Raw genomic sequence first — 27,912 nt, 5'->3', positions numbered from 1 at the left:
TCTCCAACTTACACTTTCCTGAGAATTTACTACTTCTTTAGAAATTATTACAAGTGAATTTTCACCCCGGCATTCTTATTTAAAAAGTTAAATTAAAATTTAAAAAGCAACAACATTTAGAACCATGAAAAGGAAGGTATTTTCAGGAGATCTGAGATCTGGTCTGATGTTCAAATATCCTGATCCTTATTTTTTGTATTTCAAGAAATACCTTACCTGCTTCCCTCTGACACAGCATCCTGGTTTTACTAGACTTTTTTTTTTTTTTCTTCTTCCCTAGGATAAACGCAACAGCATTTAGACAAGCTGCCTATCTCAGATTCTCAAGTCTGTTAGCCCTTGTGTTTTGTTAACTGTTATCTCTGTCGTGCTGTTTTTACAGCTTCCTTTCTTGAGCAAATGAATACCAGCACTTCAGAAACCACCACAGATCAGCTTAGCTTCCAAGTCCATCATTATATTTTGAAAGTTACCATCCTTCTCAAAACTTTCTCTATGCTCTGTAGTAAATTAACCCTATGTGCTTCCAGACCCTTTCTTTAACAAATACACAAGTAAACAAGTTTTCACCACCTCTTCTGAAACAGGGATTTTCTGATCATTACCCCATAACTTACCCTGCATTATTATTGTTGGTAGCTGGTAAGAAGGATGAAAGAAAACTTAGCTCAGATCGATGAATTCAAGATACACAGGCTTTCTAACATGGCTTTAGCAACACCACCTTTTCAAGTAAGCATGCTCTGTAATCCCAAGGATTGTTTCCTTCTAGTATTTCCACTGGTCTCTCCTCACAGAAAGACCCTATGGAAGAAAGGAGGATTTAGTGACATTTGTGAGTATGACAGGGAACCCCCTCAAAGGTAATGCAATGGATCCAGGTACTTGAAGGATTAAAATGATAAATACATTGAAGAAAAGAAACGAACAACACTTCAAATCACTATGCTTTATTAATACTTCGGAAACATCAGATCCCACAGTGAAGAATTCTTATCCCCACTTGTTTCCAATCACTGCTTTGAAACAATTTCTTGCAATATGCAAATAGATACATGAGGCACCGTGTGAATACAAAAGTGACAATACAAAAAAAATTAAACCTCATGCAATACATACATACATATATATATATAATATGGTAATGTAGGATAATACACTCAAGCACTATTAGAATAATCCATATAAATGAACATACAATATGCATAGCATGTAATGATCAATGACAACAGGTTTCTGAGCTGTGAGCAGAACCAGTCAGTTTAAATAAGACTTTTAAGATACTAGAAACTGGTTAAGCCACAGCTTATAAAACCTGCTGTGTTGCAGCTTTTCTGCTCAGAGTCACAAGTGCAGATTAACATACAAAATAAATAAAGACTACAGTTCTACAACACTTGGCTAACAGCTCCTACTTCAAAGTCACTGGCCATTCTTACTTTCATTCAAGGTTCATTAGCCAACACAGTGGCAAGAAATGTGCCTAAAGCAACAGTTCTGCTCTTAGACTACTTTAATACTGATAAGGACACGTTTTTATGTCAGCAGGAGTAGTTACAGAAGTCTAACTTACCACTAAACAAGCAAAGGACTGAGGTTGTTGTATAGAGCAGACACTGAAGAGGTACACTGGCTGAGAGGCTGGTTAGCCACGCGGTATGCTGCAGCCTGTCTGTTCAGTCAACTAGCGCAGGAAAGAGAGAGAAATGAAGCACTGAAGAAACTTAGAAAGCTTTCCCCCTCCCACCAAACAGTGCAAATGTTTGAAAGCACAGACAGTCTGCAGGAACAAGAAAATAGAGACAAGAATACTTCTCAAGTCCTGTATCCACGGTGAGAGCTACTCTTACCTGAAAAAAGCTCAAGTACTCCTATGTAATAGCATGCAAGTAACAGGATTTTCTTCTTACCCATCCAATAGTGGGCTACGCCAATAACAGAACAGTTGCTCTAGTCTCTTATCTTCCTAGCTGACCTGGTACTTTCTATGCTCTTGGTGTTGCAGGCATGCAAAGATCAGACTACTTCACTATGAACACAGATGAAATTAAAATTATACAGAGGCAACTAAGCTGACTTAACAGCCAACAGGGTTTACTGGTTAAGCAGTTTTTTTTGTTTTTTTTTGTTTTTTTTTTTTTTGGGGGGGGGGTCAGGGGTAGCAGAAGGAGGCTGACAGTGTTAAAAGGCCATAAAAGGTAGCTGAAAGAAAATTGGGAAGAGAATGAGGAGGAGAGAGAGCAGGACTGACTTTAAGAAGAGTAAGTAAGAAATGCTATACTGGCAAAAAAAAAAAGGTGTGAAGTTTTAACTCTCAACAAAACTAGCATCTGGCTATTATTAAACATGACATTCCTTCAAATACACTGAAGAAAAAAAAAAGGACAGTAGTATTAATCATGAAGTATTAAGCAGAATGCCTTTTAACAAAGTTAAGAAGGGCAGCATGAAAAAGAGAAGCCACAGTATCTAATTATCCTGAGAAGGTCCCTCTAAGATCTCCCTAGTTTCCTAGCTATTATCTCTTTAGCCTTAGATACCCAAAATGTATAATCATTCCTTAGATAAAAGGATAAGTACTTCCTTCAGGGAGTGATCATCCAACCTTCCAGGTCCATCTGCCGAGGTGACAAACCCTTCACGTGCCAAAGGTACTGCCACACAAATGATAACAAACCAAGAAGTGATCAACTAGATTAGGGAAGACTGATGTTCTTGTGCATGGGTATCCAGAACCACTTCGTCATTTGTAAGTTCAGTACTTGATATATGAGTATCTCCCAGGAATTAGTAATCAGGTTAATAGTTTAGAGTATGATTACAGAATTTTCTCTCAACTAGAGTAGTCACAAAACCCACATAAATGTAACTTTCTAAGGAGCTGAATGTATCTTCTCTCTTCAGACTAAAAAGCACATATCAACAAGACATGAAACCCTGACTGAGAGGAGTTTGTTAACAAAACAGAGCAAACATTACAAAGCAGCCAAATTTATTTGCTTAAAACAGTGGTTTTAAGCTGACAGCATGCTGCCAACTCTTCTATGTTGCATTTTTTTTATTCAATTGTTTGCATTCCAAGAAGTTTGAAAACATTTCTTTCCCTATTGATTTTGTCCTCTCCTATTTGACAAAAGCTGCATCTTGCTAAATTTCTGTGCTGCCAACACAGCTGTCTTTTGTTTATTTTTGTGTGCACCAGCAGCAGCAAGCACAGCTTGGAAAACACATTAACTGGCAGCACTGAACAGCTTGCGGGGAGGGCTCATGCCTGCTTGGGCTCTGGCGGGTCACTCCAAAATTAAGGTTTAAATGATTCTCTCTTGAAAGGTTTTGGCTTCCTGTTCTATTTGGAGAGATAAGGTTATGACAAGAGCCTATCAGCTTATTTTAGGGTATTTTAAGAAGTGTCTATGACAGATACGTGTGCAGATTCGCTCCCTCCATTTGATTACTTTTCAGCTGACATGACTGAAATCAATCAAAATAGCTTTATGCAAAGTAAAATCCATTAAACATATTAAAACCAAACAAAATGTATGCAGAAAGTGACAGGCTTAGCTCTTCAAGCTGTCACCACTACAAAACAAATGCTCAGCAGGGCTGGCTGTTTTAGTAGCGGGGTTCAGGAAAGCAGGGAGGATGAGCCTCGTGGCTTTGGTGCTGTCAGTTGTAAAGGTTATGATGGGCTTGGCAGAAAATCAATCCCTTTCCAGCACAACTATGGCCATGCTATCCATGTCTTTAGAGAGTACATGCAGCTTTGGGTAGATTAGGAAGTCTTGCACTCATTTTAAAACTTTTTTCTTCAACTGCAACCTTTCCTGAAAGGCGTTCCAGCCATCAGGAGCCATTTGCTCCTTAAAAAAGGGGAACAGAAAGAACATTACCTCCCAGTAGGATTTTGTCTGACAGCACAGGCCCAATTGTAAGAGGGACAGTAACAGACCTAAGTAGGGAAATTTAATTCAGGCTTAACTAGAGATAAATTACATATGAATCATCTGCAATCTGCTCTGTTGTGGCTAACATTCCCCCCACCTTCTCCCTAAAGCGTTTGCTTGCTACTTCAGTACTCTAAGAACAGAAATATACCTCGCCTGGTGCTATGCATTGTCTGCGTCCACGAGAACCCAAGTAATCACACAAAGAGTGGAGCTGCAATCTTAATTTAGGCGTTAAACACCTCAATTAACTGATTCTCTCCTTTACATATTGAGGGTATTTGCTGGCTCCTTAAAGCTATGGCTTTTTGTGCAACACCGTTTAGAAACACATATGTTCCGCAGCCACTTGTTCTGGAACCACATTTTTGCTTGTTTTTAAAGGACTGCTAAAAGGGAAATTTCAACCCCAAACAGCTGCTTTAAGCTATCAACTGAGAATGGGCTCTCCAATGCAGCCAGCCAACTTATCTCCCGAATTCAGAAAGCAAGAGAAGCACTTTTCCCAACATCCAACAAAAAAATGGAAATTTTAGTGGTTTTTCGTGACAGAAAGCTAATAGCACTGGAAACGCTTTTAAAAAGAGCGATATCTCATCTGACTTTGAATTCAGATAAGTGTCTATTAAATGCTATTAAAGTCATCACTGTGATTAACACTATTCAACTGCCAGCTCTGATGTAACTACTCTGTGTCCAATTACTCATCTCGTGAGAGCTTACCAGCAGCACCAACTCATTAACACACTTCATGGCATTTACTCATGGCAGCAGTTGCATAGTGACCAGTGACTGCGTATACCGAATGCTCCCTCTTAGCACTCCTTTACACGTAAAGACGTTTTAAAAAAAATCCATTTAGTAGCATTAACATCCAAGACAGTGCCGAGGGGTCAGAGTAAGTCACCTAGGATGCTTTTATTGTGATTTCTTCCCTGGCTGTTTGAAGACAGAGTTACTGCATCTGAGCGTTGCCTTTTTAATGGGTGTGTTTCTAATTCTTCCAAGCACTGGTATTTCACTCTAAAGAACTGACATTTGTAGCTCTATTTTCCAGCCCACTTCCTTTTTAAAATAGGCATTAATAATACTTAAATGCACTCCTGTCTCTCTCTTTCACTCCTCCATCACTTAGAGGGTGGATTTTGCTTAATCTCCCTCTGTTCTAAAATTTTTCCTGCCTTTCTATCCTCTGTATTAGGAAAAAGGAAAAAAAAAAAAAACACACAACAAAAAACAAAAGTGATTTGTAAAATTGTCATCTCATCTATGTCACACCCAGAAGATGTTACTGTCTTAGGCATATTTCTTTGCAGGAGAGGGTGGAGCACGGAAGGAAAGAAAGGTAGAAGTATGAATTACCCAGAACTACAATGACTACATTGTATACCCACAAAGCAGCATGACTAAAGCTGGTTTTCAATCAAGCACAATGTGAGAATTTAAGAATGCTGTGTTTCAAAGATGCAGGCTCCTTTGAAAGGCAATTTTTCTGGTGCTGGGTGCTAATATGCAGCAGCAGACATCCAATTGAAGTCTAGTAAAATATGAAAATAATTTTTCATTGAACATTTGTCTTGAATCCTTCAGCTAACTTCTACAGCTTCATAGATTTTGACTAGACTCAAACGTTGGTTTTGATGAAGGCTCATACCCAGTAGAAAGACAACAAGGAGACAGGCAAATTAGCCAATTGAACACTGTTGGACAAGTCATAATATACTGTAGATGATGCTAGGAAGGCCTGGAGAGATGACATCATTCTCTCACCACAACTACATACTGTTGAAACCCAAGGGAGAGAAGGAAAACAACAGAAGAAAAAAAAAAACACCCAACACCTGAAATCCAGAAAATTTTAAGAGGAATGATAAGAAAAGCTAACATAGCAGATTAGTACTTCAAATTAATAAACTAAAATACTAAACATAGCACCATTCCATATATTTTGGAATATTTAGTTCAACTTCATCATCTTCTTCTAGAGCTCTTACCCGTCTCCTCCCCACCCATACTGGTGAGGCTTCTTTTAACAGTATTATGCTAGCTACTATTTAGTAGCTGCTAGCTACTAAAAGTGATAGTAACGTCACAAGTGAAACAAATACTGGAGTTTGCATGCCAACCCAAGGATGGTAAGACCATCCATTGTGATTTTCAATAACATTTTGAAAGCTCTCTTCCAAAATCTATAGTTGTGTCCTTTCTCATACTTCCCTTACTGATTTACAAGTCAAAACTTTGAAGTATTTTTGAGTTATAAAAAAATTTCCATAGTTTTTAATCAGACTGTCAAGAACAGATAAGGCATCTCCAAAAGCAATTCTCCCTCCCCAAATAGTATATTAAATCAAATTTTACTGCAGATGACATGGTGAGACTTACTTATTCCACTGATAAGATACAGACTGCTATTTTCAACCTGTTTACATCTCCTACAGATCTGACCAGTCTTTTTAAAGCTAGTAAGAAGTTGCTGAAAATTGGAGAAATATTTTCTATCCCTTCTGAAATCTGTATTAATTTCAAAAGGTTATTCCTGCTCACAAGGATCAAAGAAATGATGTAATTGGTTATTCAGAAGGAAAACAACTTTTATGCTTTAGAGGAGAAATTCTGCATTCTGAGCTTAAGAATTAAGTTTATGATTACCACAGACAGCTTTGTAAAGGTGTATTTTACTTTTCTCCCATTTAAAAAAAATAAGTCCAAATTTGATAAGACATTCTCACATGGCTGTAAGTCCACACTGAAAGACTGTTTCTTCTGTATTGCAAATCTGCCCAAAGAGATTAAAATAAAAGACCTATTACAAAGAATTAGGCTTGTTCAGTTCCTTCAGGAAACTTGGCAAATTTCAGAAACTAAGCTATACTATGAACTTACTGACATTTCATTCCTCCCTTCATGAATACAATAGCTTCCCCCTCTCCTGATAAACCTCGGATAGCTGTGAAATCAAACAATTCTCTATGAATCTTACTATACTAACAATTGAGAACTCTATTTCCAAGACACCAAGAGGCACTAGTGGTCATCAGAATTTAGCATGATTCTGAATATCTGGGTTAGAAATCATAGCAATGGGAGATTAATCACGATTACGCAGGACTGAAGGCTTCCTTATCTGAAGTAGGTTCACTACAAAAATTAATACCTACCCTACCAGGCTACCCTCATAGAAAGCCTTCACCACGTATTTTAGGACAGCAAAATCTAGGATGGAGAAGGGGTTACAGCCTTCTCAGTGGAAAAGCAACTGTTGTTCAGCAAAACAGCAAAGTCATTGTCTGGGTTGCTATGCAATGAGATGGTAGCTCATGGAAGAAAGGCTGTGTTAAACTGTAAGATCACCCACAATAATCTGGCAAAAGGCTCAAGTCACCCGGGTAACTGCACTGCCCACACCAGCTGACGGTTCAGAAACAGCATGGACATAAGCACACTGCTGTTCTTGCCTTTGTTTAGACATCTCAACTCTTCTACCTCCCTAAGCAACACTACATTTCAACACATTTTGATCAACAGGGCTGACATATTGCAATGCCATGTGCTTCTAAATTAGGCATACAATCTTGCTGCCAGATGTAAAACATTTCTTGTTTAGATGCAGAAATTACTAACACATTTGCCATTGAGCCTTCAGATCTTGTTGAGTTCTGCTAGCCAGGCTAGCAAAGCAGGATAAAACACAGCCAGGGGATCTAGCATGTAATGGATCTAACAGTTGCAAAACAAAATACACATTCATTAAGACTCTTTCATCCTTACCTTAGATTCACATCTCCTTAGAAAGTTTAGATCCTGAAAATTTACAAAATATGGTCAAATCAACCATATATTAATCAAAAACTATTACTAAAATGTTCCTAGTTTGTGTTATTAAATTTTCTTGTGAAGGTTGGAAGTGTATTTCTTTTTAAATAAAGTTGTGATAAATCAGACTGTTACTTTATGATCAACTAGCTAGGGCTTCTTGCATGTGGCAGGGGCAAATCACAGTAAGCATTGTGAGGCTTTTATTATAAGCCACGAAACTTGGCAACAATGAATGAGATTTTTTTTTGAAACCTAGTTCCCACTAAAATCATTCACAAAAGTGAAAGAGTTAAGTGCATTACGCATTAATATTAATGAAATAGAAAAGTCACATTTTAAAAACACTACAAGCTGGCTCACCAGAGTATGACAAGAAGCCAGCAATCCTTGGGTGAAATATTTAAGGCACTTGAGGGTAGTCAGTTTTTAAAACCAGGTAATAAAGATACAGTCGCTTTAAACTTCTACTTTAAATAAAAACCACAACAAAATAAAGTAACACTGCAAAAAATTCCTCCAACCATAAAGTTCAGTAAACAAATAAACACTTAACATTAAAATAAAATTCTCATTTGTTATAGTACACACACACAAAAAAAAAAAAAAAGGAGTGGCAGAAACAGAGCATATTTAACTGCTAGAGCATACATACTGTAAGGATCTCTCTCATATAGAACAGTCCTTTCTTTTCAGGTTGCCAGATAGCTAATAAAGTGTGTTTGTTAGAGAGAAATAATCCAGTGCAGTTAAATGTTGGATTTCCAGTTTACAAACCAGAGCATCCCCGAAAGCAGCTGATTTTCTATCATTCTTGCTTGGGATATTTCTGGTTAGCTTTCTTGCTCTTTCTCTGGAGCATTCAGTTTTATTTTCCCCTCTCCATACACACAAAATTAAATGTCTCTGAAGAGGCCACATCATTCTCTTAATATCATCTTTGGTACAGAACAGAAGTAACTTACACAGCACAATGGTGTGCTACTTCTGGTCACCCAGTTCTCTCACGCACCAAGCCCATTCCTACAGACCACACACACAGTAACAAGCTTTTCTTTGATAGTGACAGCTTCTCTCCTCCCAAATTCCATAGTAACATCACAATTAAATATAACATATAGCATTCTTCTTAAGCACTAATTTAAACTTTCACTCAAAATTCACAAATGGGTATTCTCACCCACTAGCTTATATATATGTTTCTTACCACCTCCAGGGCAGAGGGAAATGACCAGCAGCCCTGGGACACATTTTACAATTCTGCTCCCAGAGACAAAATAGCTGTACAAATCTCCATGTCTGCTCAGTGGTTTTTGAAGGGAGGGGAATAGAAGGAAAAGACAAATGGGAACTCAGGAAAAGGAGTCTTGGCTTTTTGTTAAATGTTTGTCCATTTGTCATTTCTTCCTGACACGTTTTGCCTATTGTATTAGAGGCTTCTTCAGTGGAAAGCAGTTCCTTAACTGAACTTTTTTTTGAACGTTGTGGATTTTGTCACTGTGTGGCTGCTGCCTCACAGCTGAGGAAATTAAAAGGTGAGCCCTGAGCATCATCACCAGCCCCAAGGCTCTTAGTGTCTCTGAGACAGTCTGCCAAGATGTCCTGTGGATCCCTCAAGAACACCACTAAAACAGTGATGTTGTCACTGGATCCGTTTTCCTTTGCAGCAGCCACCAGTCTTTCTGCTGCTTTGAGACCCACTCCTTTGGTTTGCATTAAATGATCTAGGACCAAGTCTACAACCTCATACGGCTTGATAGCATCAAAGAATCCATCACAGGCTAGGAGCAAGTAATCTTCAGAACCAGTCAGCTCAAATGAATCTCCATCTGCATCACCAGAGATGTAGGGTTTCTGACACACATCACCTAAGACAAATGATCAAAGCAAAGACTTTATTACTTCAAATGTAAGTAGTTCTTCATCCACACCCGCTTTCACCATCCTAAAGGACAGATAGATCATATTCCAGAGATACCTGATGCAGGACCAGAGTAGTGAAAAGTTGTGTGTATATATGTGTGCGTGTGTGTGTGTGTGTGTATATATATACTATATATATACGTGTATATATATATATACGTGTATATATATATATATATACACACACACATATATACACATATATATAGTATATATATATGTACACACACACTAAATATATATAAATAAATATAAAATTTGTATACTGTGTGTATATATACACACACACACACAAAAGTTGAATAATAAGCTTGGAAGGGTTTCGTTTCCTTTGAAAACTCTTGGGGCCTAACTAAATCCAGTAATTTCTAGAGTTACTCTAATTCAAAATCTTCCTAATTTTGCAGGGAAATGAAGGAAATTCTTTCAAAGTTTACTGTCTTTGAAATATATTTGTGGAAGGAGATATTCAGGTCTTCATTTTACAAGCACGCCTCTTGCACAGCCTTCAGAATGCTATGAAAATAAGGTATTTCTTAGCTAGCCAGAAATACAGCAAAACGCCACAAGAATCTGCTTGTTGTGCTTAGTTCATCAGTTTTGTAGACACTGTAATCAAATATGGATTGCTATTGATCCAAATAGTATTATACAAATTTATAATAGTTTGCTTCCAGTCATATATTACAGTTATCTACTGCACTTGTCCAAGGTCTGTTCTCTTTTTGCCTTATCCTTTGAGTAGCAAAGGAGCCTTGTTTAATAAGATTCTGGAATACTACAACTGAAGTGCCCTACCTTGATGGATATATGCTATTTGAAGGAGGATGTGGTAATCTGATTTAAGAGCTGCAGTCAGAAGATAAAGTGGACCAAAAAACACAACAGACATTTAGACACAAATATAAAGAAAGCTAGATGAACGTATTTTTTTAATACTTTCTCCACTTTTACACATGAAATTCTCCAAGTTTGTTAAGCTACTGGAGAACAATACAATGTCAGCGACATTCCAAGGAGCAAAAGCCTTATAAAATTTGAACTGTCAAGGCTCACATGCAAGATAGATGGTAACAGTGGTTTACTATTCAATTGATACTAAACAAAGTGTTATTTATAGTCATACAGTCTCAGATGATGCATTTTGATCAAATTTAATCTGAACTGTACTAATTCTGATGGTTTAATCTTACCAATTGCTCTGGAGACAGCTAAGGTACCATTAACCCGCCAGCAGTCCATATAGGTTACACAGCCACCCAGAGCCTCAATACGTGCTCTCTCATCCTGAAAAACAGTAGAATACAAACGTTATAATGAGTCTACTTGTGGTTTACTGACCTTATTGTTAGTCATTCAAGTAAAAAAGACAGAACCCAAAACCAAGCACTGCCTTAGCTTCTGTATTTATAGCACGAATATAGCAAATAAACACATATCAGAATCTAGTTCAGAAACATGCACTTAATACGATTACTGGAAACAATCCACCTACTTCCCAAATGTGTCACAGCTTGTACAGAAAAAAATCATAAATATTAAGTTTCTGTCTCATCATGTTCTTTTCCATATGAAAGAGTACCCTTCCAGTCACTTCCTTCTATCCCATAAAGCTGGGTAAATATACACGTTTGGAATAAAAGACAAGACAGGTAGGCTATGTCACAATTAAATGTTGTGTTTGCATTGATACTACTTTTTCTACTTCAGTTACTACAAATATTCATGCTACGAAGGCAGATAGTCACACAATGCTATCTAAACTCACAGGATCCCCACCAAATTTTGTGTAATAAAATTCCTGGATATTTAAAATATATAGGAACTGCAATATACTTTAAGCTGGTTAGGCTAGCAGATTATCATTGGCTTTTGGATGGCAGTATAGAATATTATCGAAGTCTTCTGTGCTACTTATGTTAACATTTTAAATAGCTATTAATCTCAAAGTCTATTTATAACAGGCAGTTACACATTCACAAAAAAATCCTGTGAAAGTTTTCTAATTACTATAAATTTTGAAAAGACAGTCCGAGTAGGAACTGAAGTCAAGCCTGCCAGTACCATTAGCACTTTGTTGGAAGCAGCTTTTCAAAGCACACGAGTAGATGGAAAAAAAAAAGTCATTCTGTAAATCCTACTGCACTACACAGAAGTATGTAAAGCACAAAACATTTGAGCAGGCTCCATTCCAAAAGGTTTCAAGAGATATTCTGACAACACACACACAAAAAGACTTACTTCTCTCTCTGGTTTGTGAGGTTCCATTAACGTCACGGCATTTCCTTGCTGGACAAGCATTACTTGCGAGTCCCCTAGCCATGCTATGTGTAGCTTGTTCCCTACAATCAATGCAGATACACCTGTTGTACCACTCCGCAGCCTCTGCAGAATAAAGCAGGTGTGTGAGGTGAATATTCAACAAGCTCTGCTTGTCGGCAAAATTACAAACTTAAGTTAATTAAACTGAAATGCAGTGCAGTAGACCTGTGATCATAACTCAGGTACGTGAAAAGGGTACAAGATATCAGACAGATCTGAAATAAACTATTTATTCTAGCATACAGATAGCTGATACCAACTCTGTTATGTTCTTCCCTCTCTGCTCTTAGTTCCCAGACTGATCAGTTACTGCTAAACAAAAGATAACAGGAGTTTACATTACAAGCACTGTTACAATACTGTTACAATTACTGTTACTATAAACCATCCTTCCATTGTACAGATTTGAAGAAAGAACATTCATCATACCAGCTTGATTCAAAACAGATGGATAATACTGAAGAACTGAAGTCTGTTATAGATAATTTTTGTAACTATGGAATACATTTTCATCTTGCTACCACTTGTGACATTAAAGATATGAAGAAAGAGGAAGATGGTGACCACAGTATCAGAAAACCAGAAACCTTTTCTCCAGGTAAGGAGTAGGACAACAGAACACCTAGAGACTAATTCCGGCAAAGAGGCAGCAGTGTTCTTTCAAATAATTGGTATGTCAGGATCACTTAAACCACATAACACTTCTTTTCAATCACTCATCTCAAACTTGCAAGCACTGCCATTTTGTTTTTCCTCAAAGAAAGAAATAATTTGATCAAAATAAAACCTTTTCACGTAGCATAATTTCATAAAGAAGTCAGCACTTCAAAGAAGCTATACTGCCAGAATTTTCTGGATAATACCATGTTGTCCAACAGTTCTTGCTGTTATTTAAATACAATGGAATTAATCTCTACCCACTCACCTCTCTTTTGGCTTTGGAAAGAAACATTTCATCTGTCTTCTGGAAAGAACATTTCAAGGCCTTTGCGGGATTCTTAACAATCTCTTCGTGTAGCCCAACATTTACATGTAAATGGGTTGCTGAATAATTAGCAGCATCCACTCCACCATGGCCATCAAATACCGCAAAGTAAGCGCGATCGATGTCATCCTTTTGTGGGGAGGGAGGGAGAAGAAGAAATACAAGCGTTAAAAATAAAATAGTTCCTAAAACAGTACCGGCAAGGGAGCAAAGGTTCTCTATTCTGGGCTTTCTTCCATATGATGTTGTATAGGTAAAGGCAATTTAAATCAGTTTACCCATGTGCTAAATGGATAAAATGGGTAATTTACAGGGGCATTATTTTCCTTATTGCTTGTCATTTTGTCATTTAATATCCTTGAATATTTTGGAATTGAAACATCAGGCAGTTAGTTATGTAGTTCCACTGCTGTTGTTCTGTTCCCAGTCTGTCCTTTTTTTTTTTTTTTTTTTTTTTAGTTAAAACCTATCAGTTATCTGAGCCACAAGAACATTACAACTCTAGCAACATAGCAATAGGTAACTTCCCATCTCCCTACATCACTTATAACATGAAGCCCAATGTCCCAAGATCTTTCTTTTTCAGGGCATTAGTTAGCCCCTAGCAAAAGGATTCAGTAAGCACTTGCTCCAGGAGACATGATATGTACGTTGTGGCTACAAATTCTTACCATTTCCCAGATCATCCATCACTAGATCACTCTGTTTAGAGGAACATTGAAAAGCTAACAAATTGACCTCCCCAGTTTTGTCCAGACTTACTGATAAACCAAAGAGCTGATTGAACTCTGGGAGCAAAACATGTCGGTCCTCCATTTTCCGTCGAATGTTACGGATGGCATGGATGGAAACAAGCAGGAACCGCTTCAGTGGTCTCAGTGGTGGCAACTGCTTCTGCCATTCAAAGCAGACATCCCAAAGCTTGTTAAAGAAGCAGCGTTGCAGTGACTCTCCATCCAGCACTGACAGCACAAAGACAAAACAATAAGACGTGACTCATCATTTACCCCATCTTTCCTTCAAGTTTCTCTCCTTACAGCTGCATACCCTTATCCAGCACTCTGCCTCTACAAGCTCTGCAAGAATTAAAATAGGCTCCTGAGAATCATGTGGAAAAAAAGTGCCAATAATGGAGAACAGGGTACCACTAAGGACAAGAAAAGCTTCTTGTACTTACTGGTTGTCTTTCAAAAAGAGGCTCATCAAATAGGTAACTACATCAAACAACAATCATAACATGGATCCAAACATCAGTCTGGTGAGCTAGACATAAATGTGATTATTATGTAAGTAAAATGCACAAGGTATAGTGGTAGGAGTACATCCCTACAAAAAAAAAAAAAAAAAAAAAAAGATCAAGTGGCAGAAATTCCAACTCAATAACAGATTGCTGTTCTCTTCGACACAAGAGTTGAAAAAATATTAACCAGACTTTGGGTCAGGTTATGCCCTATTGAACCACTTCCACTGAAGCATCAAGGAAGTATGAGAATATATTTTATTGAGGTCAATAGCTCAACTCATAGTTGAACAGAACAGAATCAAATTATAAGCTGTCATCTTTATCTTTTTAAACACACAGGACTGTAAAAGCTAGAAAAAGAGACAGAAGAACACCTCCGCAACTTTCCTGCTTTGTCATGACAGAGCAGAACCATAAAGACCTACTGAGCATAGTGTGAAAAGCTCCAGCCAGACACTCAAATCCTTTTCTGGATAGGTCCCAAAGATCAATTAATCCAAACTTATTGTTCATCAGACTGAATGATTTGGTTTTTGGCATTGTATCTGGCTTTGCAATATAGCATCTCTCAGAATAGATAATAATTTGAAGTTCTGTTATTTATGAACCCCACCTCAATGCTAAATCAACTAACTCCAAAAACATTGAAAAGATCATGTATACAGCAAAAATAATATACTGGCCACTAAAGCATGTCCTGAAGAACTGCAGTGCATAAACTATCTTTTCTATTTCTCTTTTATCCTTACTCCTACTAACACTGCTAGCATTAAAGCTTCCTCAGAATTTATTTTATAACTTTTAGCTCTGAAGAATTTCTTTTCCTCAGCAATGCTAGATGGCCATCTTCAGATGCATCTCTGAGCCTGGAGAATTGAAAGCTTAGGTTTAAGCACAGATCTTTGATTAGCAGTCACTAAATGTTATCCAAAATTACTTTTGATTTGCTCAATATACAAATATGAGGTGGCAAGATATAAAAACTTTTAAATATTAAGTCATCCCATAGACAAATATACTTCAATAGGACAGCACCCTAAACAGCCTTGTCTACAGCTATTAGTCAAGACATGTACAGGTATATACCAATACTGACCAGGAGATTCAAATATATATTGCTGTTTAAGTACCAAGCTTGTGAAATTTGACATAGACTTTTGTACCTTAATGCCAGAAATTTTTCTGCAGTGCACCACATCAAACAGTAGTATTCGTATAGGTACACATACATACCTTACTTGTATATAGTCATTTCTCTTTCATTCCAAGAACGCTTTTTGCCAGAGTTGTTATTGCAATGTAGGAAGAGAGCCCATAGTGTGCTGTAGCACAAGGAACATCTTTCTTCCTAGCTGTACAAATGCACATCAGCTCACGTGTGCAATAACGTGTAACTGCTACAGTTCACATCAAATATAATTACAGGGGAGTCAATAACGGGGCTCAACAGAGCGCAAGATGCTCTGATGACCAGTGGCCAGCTGCTCTGTGAAATATTTGTGCTGAAAAACTACAGAATTATCACACGTGGGTTACAATATGTCATTTTGTATTTTCCTATATAGGTTGTGTAGTACCAAATAAAGACACACTACCGAAGCACATAGTCACAATACAATGAGATGCAACCCCCCCCAGTGAAGGAAAACAGAAAAGAAGATAGTTTTGTATCACTTTTGACAAGGGAAGATCTTACTGTGCCTTACGGTTGTTCCTGCAACCACAATACAGAACCCCTGTTTATGGAAGATCAATACTTCAATGTCCTTCAGTTTCCCCTGCCTGAAGTCATGCTCTAGCACTGCTGCCCATACCTTTTTATTTTCTAACAATTGCAACAATCTAGTTGCACAAAGCCCTTTTGTCCATTCATCTCAGGCAGCATCCTCTCCAGGTTAGCTTAGGACTGAAGCTGGGGCAATCGCTCACAGACCAACACATAGAACAGAGCGCAGATACCAGTGAGACTAACCTCAAAGTGATTACAAAAGGCACCCAGGAGAATCTCTGAAGGCTTGCAGAACATACAAGCAGGTGGCAGTCAGGCATGCTGAGGGTCCAGCCCCACTGGGGGGCAGCAGAGGGTGTGATCCCCTGCCCCCAGCCCAACCCCACTCCCCCTGGGAATCTCAGGAGGAAGAGGGACAGTGTATGTTGTTTAGACCCCAGCGAAGTTGATACGAAGCCAGCTCTTCTCATGCACAGTGCTAGAAACTCGCTAAATCTCTCCAGACACAGAAAGGCTACAACATTAGGCAAGGGAAGAAATATTCAGGGTGCAGCAAGATTTAATTGTGTTTTCCCGCCCCGTTTCAGGTTTGTAAATGCCTAATGAAGTAGGCTTCTCAAGAGTGTTGTGTCCTGGCCACTGCCACAGCTCTGCTTGGAGATGCATCTGCCATGGCACACTGAACTGCCTTTGAAGTCATCCCAGAGCAATGGAAGGATGAGGATTTCCCCTTACAGGATAGACTTGTTGTCAAAGACATCTCTCTTCTCCATTTTTTAATCTTCAACTGCATCCTGCTCCATTTATATTCTTGTCATTAGGATTGAAGGTTTAGTGAAGCCTAATGTTAAGTACTTCAGCATGTAAGTGCAATATGACCATCTGTTAGAGGGCTCAAACCCAGTACTCTATCACCACGGTCTGTTCTCTCCCTGATTCAGTCAGATAGGAGAAAATGCAAGTGCCACGTAAAAGATACATGATTCAAATTCTTCATAATCCCATCCTCATGGGAGAGGGCAGGGAGAAAAGAGGGAATAATTGATAAAACACAGAGACTTGATAAACTTGCCAAGAAAAAGACCTTTAGTTTTAAGATATTCAGTTTCTGGAGGGCCCAAGATCTAGTTTCCAAGAACACACAAAAGCAACATGGAGTACATGGATGAATTTAAGGTGTTACTATGGCTGCATAATAGCAATTGTGATGATGCCAACATCAATGTATATGTATAACTAGCTAAAGTCAGTCTACCAAAGGAGACGGGGCACTTAGAAAATACTAGAGGTTATCAACTTCAGTTGCAAGTTGCAGTAGTTCATTGAGAAAAAGGAAAGTTCTTAACTAGTTCAGTTCAGGAAGCACTGTGGACATACTCAGTCATTAATTATTTTGGGGAAGATAAACACTCTTCCCTTTCCAGAAAGCCAACCCACACATTCAGTCTGTGGCTCCTGACACCACGTTTGCACAGCTACCTTTTATTCCACAGGAGCAAATACAGTTCTATTCACTACTGTTTGCAACATAGCCTAACCAAATATTCTGGGAAACATTTCAAAACACTGAAGTCTTCCAAAAGACAGCCTCCGGGAAAACCACAGAGGGAAAAAGTATACTTACAGGTGAACCTTTCCTCATCTCCTTCTTCCTCCGTTTCCACACTTTGCTTCTTAAATTCAGTCAAGTCTGTTCGAAGAACTTCATCAACTGCAGCATGGATCAATGATGCTGCAAGAAGTGCTGAAAAACCTCTGCTGGTAAGAAAAGGAAGGGAAAGACAAAATACCATTAGTTTAAATTGAGCTACAACCTCACTGTTTATGACTGCTGACCTCAGCTCAGAATTAGAAAGCATTCAACACAATCGATAGTTCCAACTTTATTAGTAAACTTGTAGAAGAAACCATATGCGTGATGTTTATTCATACAAATGTTCAGTGCGATCTTCGGTTAGACAAGTGCTTTCTCAAGAATGCAGAGAAGTGCATGAATCATGTTTTCAAACTGTTGCCTCCCACTTCAGCCACAGATGGTATGTTCAGCTCTCCGATGGGAATGGCTACCTCCAATTCCAGTCTCCGAATGCAACGTTTTCTTTCTATCCACTACAGAACACAGCTCACTTGCAGCCAAAATGTCTCACCACAGTCAGCATAGAGATCTCTGCACTGTGGCACACACGCATCTCCAAAATGTTACTTAGGACTGCAATTCCCTTCCCTCCACAAGAGAAGTCATGCTCAGTACTAACCCACAAACCTGTCACGCTCAGTTTCTCCTGACTGGAAGTTCTCCAAAGAAATTGCCTGGGAAGAAAGCACAAAGGGTTGGCACCGGGGACTAGGCCTGATATTCAACTGAAGCTTTCAGGTGAGCTTCTAGAAGACAGTAACACTACACAACCTACAAACTCTCCTTTTTAGTCAGTGTTTTACACAAGCTGTCTGCCTTATCGAAACACGCTTGTTACAGTGCTTCTGAATCTGTGAAAAAATAAGCTCCGTCCAACTTGAAAATGGGACTACTAGAAAATGAGTCTTTTATATTCACTATATGCCCATGGCAGGCACTAACAATTACAGTATGCGACACACATTCCAGACATTTTCTATGAGCACAATGAAGAATAAGCGTGGACATCCACAAAAAGAATTTTATCTGTTGTTCATGGAGTGTTTGATGCCCACAAAGCCCCAAATTATGCAACCAAAGCAAATAACACATTAAGGCACCTGCAGCGAGTCAAGGACAAGCTGTTTTGCAGGGAAACATTTAAAAATTCCTGCATAAAACTGGCAGGCTAGAGAGTAAGAAATGGTGGAAGCAAATGGTCTCTGAAGAGGCTGAACAAAGATAACTGGTTCTGTGTGCACAGAAGAGAGGAGGGGAAGACTGTGAGCTGCTAGATCCCAGTGACAACAATCTGAAATGCATTTTACCATTGTGCTTCTGAAAGAGAGGCCTTGTCATATCCTCAGAGCCACGTACGAGTACCTCCTGTGGCAGCAAACAAAGAGCATTGTGTTAGTCAGCAGGCTGCGAACAGAAGCGTGTTTTATGCTCCGCATTCGGCAGTGGTGATGGCCTTCTCTAATGAGTCATTTCAGTACTTCAAAAAGATGGCAACGTGTTTCTGCTCCTTTCAGTGCTAGCTGCAGTCATATCATCACAGGAAACCAGCAATTGGCATTATTTGACTTTTTTTTCTTTAAAGACTAATGCATTTAGCAGTCAGTTCCCTTCCTACTTAAAAGTAACAATGCAATACGATCACCATGACACCAACAGACAATCTTTTAAAAGGTCAGGCAAGAAATACATCTGAAATGGAGATGGCTAACAGTCCTCCTTCCTGTTTTCCCTAGGATAGGTGGAAAAGAAACAAACATGAGAATACAAGCCACACAAATGCAATCAGATGCACTAATGATGCTCCTGTAAGTCAGAAACATTAGTTAAAGCAGGTTCTAGCTCCAGAAGTATTAAGAGGAGCAGCTATGCATTTAAGTGCATAGAAAACCACAGCTTCAGCCACCTAGAAGCCTCTTCTGCTCCATGGGAGAAGAAATTCAAATCCAGCCTTGGTTTCCAGTTCGGCACCAGAACTGATTGCCACTTCGTAGCCTTCTGCTTTACAAAGCCCCAGTTTGCTGAACTAGGTCCCTAGAAGGAACCTTAAACGAGAGGCATCGTGCTAAATGCCATAATTCACAAATCCCACATAAACCACTACTCACAGGAAGCTGGTAACTAGGAACAGGTTTACAAGTTATTAGGTCACATCCTTCAACTGTGTCCAGTTGCCACCCAGTTCCTAAGAAGGAAATCCAAGATTCCTCAGTACTGATATGCTTCATTCAGCTTTGCTTCCTATGCATTTCCTCCCTATCCTCCTTTAAAGTTTTACAAATGCGAACAAGGAAGGACAATGCCTGCTTACTGGGACTTTGTTAGGCAGCCAGCAAGAGCAGTGGGCAGCTGGTTCTGACACACTGACATGAGGGAAAATAGAAGTTTAAAAAACATGACCCTAAGCCCAAGAAGCCCAAAACTCCCTGCTGATGGGCTGAGCCAAGCCTAACTTAATTTTCATGAATCAGAAGAAATACTGTAACTGCTTCCTAAGTGGGAAAACACCCATGTTGGGAGGAAGAAGGAAGCTGGTGGGGTGTGTTACATGGAGAGGAAGCTACCTTCTGCAGGAGTCCCAGAAGAAACATGTCAGCCCCACTTCTATGACACATGCAATGCTAACTACTTAGCCTCAGCCCACACAGGCTAGCAGTAAACAGCCTCAGAGTTTCTTTGCCACAGGCTATTTCTTTGTTAACAAAAAGGGTGTGTTTTGACCACAGCAAAAATTTAAAAGAAAAATAATACATGTTGGAACAGTGGAGATGAGGCACTGTAGCTTCAACACCAGCTAAGTCAAAACACCAGTGGCTGGGGCAGAGAGTTCATATCCTCCAGCTACTCCATGGTAAAATATAAGCCTTGTTTTAAAGACCTGAGTACAGATAAAAGCACTAAGTTGAAGAGTAAAGCCACGCTTCTGCTAATAAGTAACACAGATTTATATGCCATCCTCCTCCTGCTAATAAATAACACAGATTTATAAGCCATCCTCCTCCTTGAAAGATTCTGCACAACTGGACACATACTGTACTGTTAGAAGGAACTATGTAAAGGTTTGCAAAGCTTCTCTTGATATCCATACCTTGCAGCCAAAATAAAGTTACACACGGAAGCAGAAAGCAATTATGACATTTTGCATAGCCTCAACTTGGCATGAGTTACAGAAGTGAACTTACTTTTCTCCTTGTTCACTTAGTTCCTCTCCTGCAACACAACTTAGTTCTCTATTTTATAACACATGAAAAGAGCAACTGTCACTGACCCATACGTATTGTCCTTTGGAAATAAAAGACAATGCACACAGGTTTCTTCAGGAACCAGAAACCCTGGTAAGATCACTTTATTTGGGTCTTCAAATACCCCAGAACACCTGCGGTGAGCGTTGCCACCGGCTCCATTCTGTCCCATCAATACAAGTGATATACAAGTGAGCCTGTTCAGCAGTCTGCAGGACACAGCTGCATTTTCAAGGGGTCAGGCCCCTCCGCCTCACCCAGAGCCTCAGCTATGGCTGCGCTTCTTTCAAAGGCTTGAAAACACAACAGGCTTTCTGTTGTGCTGTGCCAACAGCTTGCGGCAGCTTTGAGGAAGCAGGGAGTACTGCAACAGGCGGCAGACTCCAAACAGCTGCTCTTCGGCACTTCCAGCAGAGGAGCAAGCTCTGTGTAACCTGGTGGAGGGTGGTACAAAGCCCCACGAGAACCTTCCAAACACCCGATGTTTACACAAAGCCTGCTGCATTATTTACTTTTCTTGGAAGGAAAATAATTCACGCTCCCTAACACACACTCTTCCACGGCGAAGCCAGGAAGTCTCTGTGTGTACAAGGACAAGCACAGGAGATTGCCGACTGTGCTGCCTACGTTGGAGGATCACTTGCCACCTCTCAAAGAAAAAAAAAAGTTGCATGACATTCTTTCAAGATATTAAAGTGCTGCCACAGCACCACTGTACAATTTTCTCTCTCTTTCAGAGTATGTATTATATATAATCTATATACACACAGACAGAAAGAAGTATGCAAGTACAGGCTGTGCAACCAAGAGATGCTGTATCTGCTAGCAAACGCTTCTAGCTTAAGTCAGCCGTAGCAAGAGCACAGGGAAGATTTATTTTTGCTCTTATTTGCTACACAGGGTCTGTAACAGCAGAAGAGCAGATACACTACAGCTTTGCCACTAAAGCAAAAGCTCGTCACTGTGTAGTCAGTATGTGTTTGCAGAACATTGCAGCCACATCAGCAAAGCCATTTTAATGCAGGTTTGCAGATGCTAGCAGTTCTCTATCAAGTCTCTCACGATGCTGAAATAATACCAGGTCACAAGTTTCCTAATAAACAAAAGCTGCTTGTATTCACTGTTTTCTCCCCCATCTGCTATTTTTGTTTCTCTCCCCCAGATTATGTATCAGGATATATACATATACATATGTATAAAAATCTTGTCTCCTGTCAAGGAGAGAACATCTGAAATCCCAAAATGAATGGGAAGTCATTTCTTGCATTAATGACACCAGGTCTTTAGTAGATGAACACTGATGGAACTAAAACAAAACCAAACAAATATAATACAAATGCATAAACAATGAGCAAAACATCCAAGTTAAAGGGAAACACGATTTCACGTTTTCAAGCAGAGCCAAATAAATTAAGTACCCACAAGTCACCAAAAAGTTTCATCATCATCATAGATTTAATCTTTTTTTTTTCCTTCAGCGTTTACTCAAGTTCTTTTCTCTATTGCATTGCAGGCTTCCCCATACACATGCTTTCTTTTTGAAGGCAAGGTCTTCTAAAAACCCATTTACTGGGCACTAAATCAACAGTTTGTCCAGCCTCTATATACTGCTGGAGGCAGGTCAGGACTGCCAAAAATGTTATTAAGCATACACACATCCAGCGAGAGCTCCACATCTTTTCTGGCAGGATGACATACAGCTTGACAGGAGCTTCTGAAGCAGCAGCGGGCAAACCAGCTGCAAGAGAAATCACGCTGGTTTTGACCATCACCCAAAATTACCAGAGCCAATTTGTTAATCATTGACTAAATTAACTAGGAAACTGCAAAAGTGCTACATTCTTCTTGTACATTAACTTTATCAAGGCTTCCAATTCTAACATGATTAATCATAAGCTGCTGAGAACTCTGGCAGGAATGGCCTTCTCTTTCAGGAAGGCTGATGCACGTACCCTTCCACTACCAAGCACAACTGGTTCCACAAAAAGCAGAAAGTTTGTTTGAAGGCACTGGCAGATGAAATTCACTTTCCTGAAATGAACAGACCGCTGACACTGTAAACACGTTCCTAGCAAAGAGAATTATTGGTGCATTACAGTAACATACACTAAGTGGTAAAAATTAGGAGTAAGGAAGAAAGTTTTAGGTGATTCTTTAAAAGCAGAGGCCATGGTAGCTGGGTTATTAGCTTCCAGAGAGAATGGCACTAAACAGGGTTTTTAGAAGAGATTGGGTAAACCAGAGGCAACATAAGTCCCCTCCCAATCCCACTCCATGCGAACATCACATAAAAAAGCATCTTAATTGCAGAATTAACTATTCTAAAGGCAAGAAATTGCTGAAAATAAAGACACCAGGGCAACATCCTGGGTGCAAGCATTACAGTGTAAAACACAAAGACACAAAACAGGATGCTGAGGTAACTAAGAGATGAAACATTCGTTTGGGAGGGGTCACAACAGGAAGCCAGAGCTCACAACTGTTATTGTAGTAAAGTCTCCTCAAACAGGAAACCTGCTGGAATTTCACATTGTTCTTTGGCTATGTGACAGGATGGCCTTACAGGTTTCAGCTCCTATCAAGGCAAATAAGAAACTTCTGTATTGGAGCTCTGACCTCACCTTGTGTTCTGTTTCAGACAAAGTAAAATTTCAGGTTAATTTCTAAAGTTTTGGAAATAGCTAATGGACTTCTCACTCACATTGATCTATTTTCAGATTGTCGTAAAACACAGCTCTTATCCAAAAGTGTGTTAATTAAAATTCTGCAAAGCAAGATTACTTAAACCTGCCCCAATTCTTCAGCGTTTTATGCAAGTATTTAATTCTGTACAAGGCGGGCAGTTCCATAGATTTAAATTAATTATTTAAAGTAGAAGCATCTGCAAAGCTTTGGTGTATTCGCAATTTAACCCAAGCCCTGTGAGGAAGCAAAAGTGGCTGTCTTAGAGTGCTAGCTACATTTGCAGAAGGTAGTTAAAATAACTCATTTTAGATTTGTAAAGACATCCCAGGGGTTAGCTGGACACATCCAACTCCTTCCACACAAGTGACGTGTGTAGCCTCGGAGGAATAACAGCATTCAAAATCTTGTCGTTGGACACAGATGTTATTCCCTACCCCGTTGTCTTCCCAAACACAATCCTGATCGACGGCGGAGGAAGAATGTTTCTCCTTGTAAAGACACAAAGGTTTGCACCTCCAAGCAACTAGAACATGAGCTAACCCTCACCACATGCTGTCTCAGGAGCTAAGGATATTGCCAGACCGTTATTAGCTCAGGCTGCTCAAGGCACACTCCACAGATCTGCGTGGGTGTGAACGAAGTATCTGACAATGCAGAAATAAGAACTGTGCACCAAACTCAGCTCCCAGTAATGCTTTGATCTATAGACAAGTCCTTCATCATCACAAATCATCACATAAAACACGCTCTGCAATGCTGGAGTGTTACAGAACTCAAACTGAGCAAACTCAGAACAAGCTTCAACGCAAGCAGTCAGCAAGGTACACCTAACAGCACCTGCAGGGTGAGAGACCTGGGGATATTAACGCTGAAATATTTGAGCATGAATATTTTCCACTGAGCTGCCACCTGTGTGTTAGGGATATCACCATGATAGCCTGCAACAGCACATCCCTGGATCTATGCTACAGTGACCTCTTTGGAACTTGCTTCCTAATCAGGCATCACCTGTGCATTTTTAACTACTTTTACACAAACGTTTAAATGCTTCCTAAGGCATCCAAAGCTTTTTTTTTTTTTTTTTTTAATTTTTTAATTTTAGCAATCTTCTTTCTCCTGTTTGTTTATATTTCCTCACCTATCTTTTGTCAAAGATTTGGGGGAGTCAGATTAACTGCAAAGTTTATTTAGCCTTAAGCTGCATTTGAGATGACATTTGGCAATTCTTCACACAGTCACAGACTTCAGTTTTGGTCCTTAGTTACATGAATTACGAGAAGAAGGCCTGCACTTCCAAATTCCTACATTCCTGTCCTGGCCTTGGTCTCTACCAGGCTCTTCCTCCACGTGCAAGAACTTAGCCAAGCCAGGGTGACACTGCAGGCTTCCTGCAATTGTAAGGCAAGCTCTGTCTGCATCAGGAGTCCAGAACTGAGCTGCAAGGCTGCTGGGATGCCTACACTTGACACTTCATGCACGCTGTACTATGGCCAAGCACACAGCTGCACAAATGGCTGATTCTGTTTTGCCTACTGGCAGCCAAGAAAATATGTAAGAACACTAACCTGACGTACTGTTGTTTTCCAAGCCCAGTTTGTGAAAAGAAGTATAAAATAGATTTTTGCATTTTTACTCTGGGTTGCTTTCTTTTGCTGCCTTCCCCTTTGTTTGTTTATGTGTATTTTTCTAGCTTTGGAGCTCAGAAGCCCCACAAAGCAGGCAGTCTAATCAGAACTGGCTGCAGGGCAGGTATGTGAAAAATGCCGTTTCTGACAGGGCAGGCCCCTTTCTGGGTAAACACCAGAAGTGACAGGTGAGATGAAAGCATCGCAAAAGATAGGTTAACTTGTTAATGTGCGTGCTAGAGAACAATGCAGTACTAGAGGTAAGTACCTCATAAATGCCATTTTTTAAATCGCTGCAGTTTGAAGAATCTATCCTGTACCTGCACAGCCTCATGCCTTCCTCCAAGATAACCTGAGAGAGCAGTACCTTGCTCCACGTGGCAGGTGGGCTGCCATGGGTCCGTTCAAGCCTGGCATCACCCTTGTTTAAAGCACTCACCCAGACCCTCTCCAGCTCCAGGGCGCTCGGAAGTGGAGCACACAGGGTGCGTGTGCAGGCTCCTTCAGGAACACCACCGCTGCGCTTCGTCTGGGAGCAGTTCAGTGAGGGCACAACTCAGTAGCACATGGATCACAACCTAAAAGCGCACTTTTTAACGCATTTCTCACCTGTAGGTCTAGGCACAGCGTATAACTAAGCAGCGCACGCCATGGAATTGATGCTACGCCTGGAGCATCGATACACAGAAAGCGATTTGATTTTTTTAAGGCAATTCAAGAACCTGAAGATCACCGGCACCTCCAACAGCACCACCTCCTCCTCAGCGCCCACAGAGCCACCCGCGGGCAGCCGGCGATGTTGGACGAGCCTCGCCTCACCTCACCTCACCTCACGCCGCTCCCCCAACGAGCGGCCCCCGCAGCCCCCTCAGCCCGCCCCCGGCTCTCCCCCTCAGCCCCGGGGCCCTCACCTGCCGCCCAGGAGGCTCCTCGCCGGCTCGGCCAGCGCCCCCGGCACCTCGGCCCGGCTCAGGGCGCCGCTCCCCGCCGCTCCCCACGGCGGCGGCTCCCCCGGGCCCAGCGGAGCGGGGAAGTCCCGCAGGAAGGCGCCGAGGGGAGCCGCGGCCGCCTCCGCTCCCAGCGCCATGGCGGCGCCGCGCTGAGGGGCGGCGGGAGGGGGGGGGGAGGGGGAAAGGACGCCCTGACGGCTCCTTTAAGCGGGGAGGGGGCGGGGGCAGGAGGAGGGGAGGGGCCACGCGGGCACGTGGCCGGACGGGGCGGGGGCGCGGGGAGGGGGGCGCTAGGACCCAGCGGGGCTGTGAGGCGGGAGCGGCCGTTACGGGTCTAACGGCACCTGAGGCACAGCTCACAGCGTCAGGAAGCCCCGGGGGGCTGCCTTCGCCTCACGCTGGAGTGTCCCAAGCACACAGTGACAGAGAGCCCCCAGTCCTAACCCCGCAAACGCGATAAAGTGCCAAAAACCCCAAGGAAGTCAGTCAAGAACACCTCCTTACCTCTGCCTACAGCTGCTGGGGCTTTGGGGTATTTACAGTGCACGAGCTGAAACAGAACTGTAGGTTACTTCGTCTACTGACTGACTTTTAATACCACAACGCAGACGGGGGCTTTTCACAACTTTCATTTGTGTTAAACACGTCCAAAGTGTTTTATCAAGTCATTAACCCAGATACTCGTTTGGGGGGAAAAAAAAAAAAACAAAAACTCTGTGCCCTGCATCCACATCTAACACTATTCATATCCCATCCCCTCCTCCATACTCGAACACCTTGACATGCACAGGTGACAAACCAAACAGGAGCAGTTTCCAGCAGGTACAGTGAGGAACGGCTTATTGTGCTTCCAAATTCAGAGTGGTGGGACTTCCCACCTGGTATTAAAACAGCTTCAGTGGTCACTGGCTATGGCAGCACACTTTCACAGGAGGAAGGAATAAAGCAGAAGCGCTGCTTCACACTCAGTGAAATACTGCTGCAAGCATTTGCACTACCTTGGTTTCTTGTTCTCTCCTTCTCCAACATCTCTATTTCAGAGCATTGACTCATGTTCTTTCTTCCCCATTCTACTGAAAAAGCTAGCAAGCAATGTACCTCTTTTTTTGTTTGTTTTTAATCACCAGAGAGCTCTGAAAAGAAAGCAGCAGAACAGTTACTGCTTTTAAAACTTCCCTATTTTTAATAATGGGACACTGCAGAGGGGATCCTATAAAAAACTATCAACTTTGAAAAAGACAGTCATTACTACTTTTTTTTTTTTTTTTTTTTTTTTTTTTTAGAGTGGGCTTTTACTCCAGTGCTTGAAAGGTCAGTTTTGTGAAGGATCTGAGTGTTTTGAACTCCTGCTGAAACTGGTAAGTGTTTAGCACTCATGCCAAGTTGAAGCATCTGGCACTAAGTTAACTGTGTTCAGCAACAGAGACTGCTGAGGTTTTTAGAGATTCCTAAGTCATTACTGTCAAGGAGATTCTTATCCCACCCCTTCCCTTCGTATTCCCATGCTAAACTACAGTGGCCTGTATCCTATTAACAGTTCCGGGAAAGCAGGCAAAGCTCTGCTGAAGGTAAGAGCAGCCTTCCTCAAAAGCAGTTGGCAGGACGGGCATCTAAACATTGCTCTTCCCTTTGTTTCCTGTGTGAATCAAGATAATTTTTTCCCAGATGGGTTGATGTCCTGATGCCCAGAACCAGACTAGATTTGGATGACAAAAATCACTGAGGAATTTGACACAACCTGAACACAACAAAATGTTCCCAACTGGGTCCCTGCTGAAAGCCACAGCAGGTTTTACCAAATTTATACTGTTTGAA

At 40.7% G+C, this 27,912-nt stretch overlaps 1 protein-coding gene across 2 annotated transcripts; it reads right to left on the bottom strand.

The window, feature by feature from the left end:
* Positions 1 to 934: 934 nt before the first annotated feature.
* On the bottom strand, positions 935 to 26,243 carry PPM1F (protein phosphatase, Mg2+/Mn2+ dependent 1F). 2 transcript variants are annotated; one of them, XM_082774234.1, is made up of 7 exons: positions 26,059 to 26,243; positions 17,587 to 17,720; positions 13,753 to 13,952; positions 12,931 to 13,119; positions 11,925 to 12,068; positions 10,877 to 10,970; positions 935 to 9,628 (listed from the first exon to the last, which is right to left on the bottom strand). In XM_082774234.1, exons 1-7 carry the CDS (start codon positions 26,232 to 26,234, stop codon positions 9,255 to 9,257), a joined length of 1,311 nt encoding a protein of 436 aa, XP_082630360.1. In that variant the 5' UTR covers positions 26,235 to 26,243; the 3' UTR covers positions 935 to 9,254. The 2 variants fall into 2 exon arrangements, with proteins under 2 accessions (XP_082630360.1, XP_082630361.1); XM_082774235.1 differs by having other exon boundaries at positions 17,587 to 17,717.
* Between the last annotated feature and the right edge of the window lie 1,669 nt (positions 26,244 to 27,912).

The sequence above is a fragment of the Aythya marila genome (assembly GCF_965140915.1).
Source record: "Aythya marila genome assembly, chromosome: 17".
Classification (NCBI taxonomy): Eukaryota; Metazoa; Chordata; class Aves; order Anseriformes; family Anatidae; genus Aythya; species Aythya marila.
Note: the sequence above shows the minus strand (reverse complement) of the source record. Positions and strands in the feature narration are given on the sequence as shown.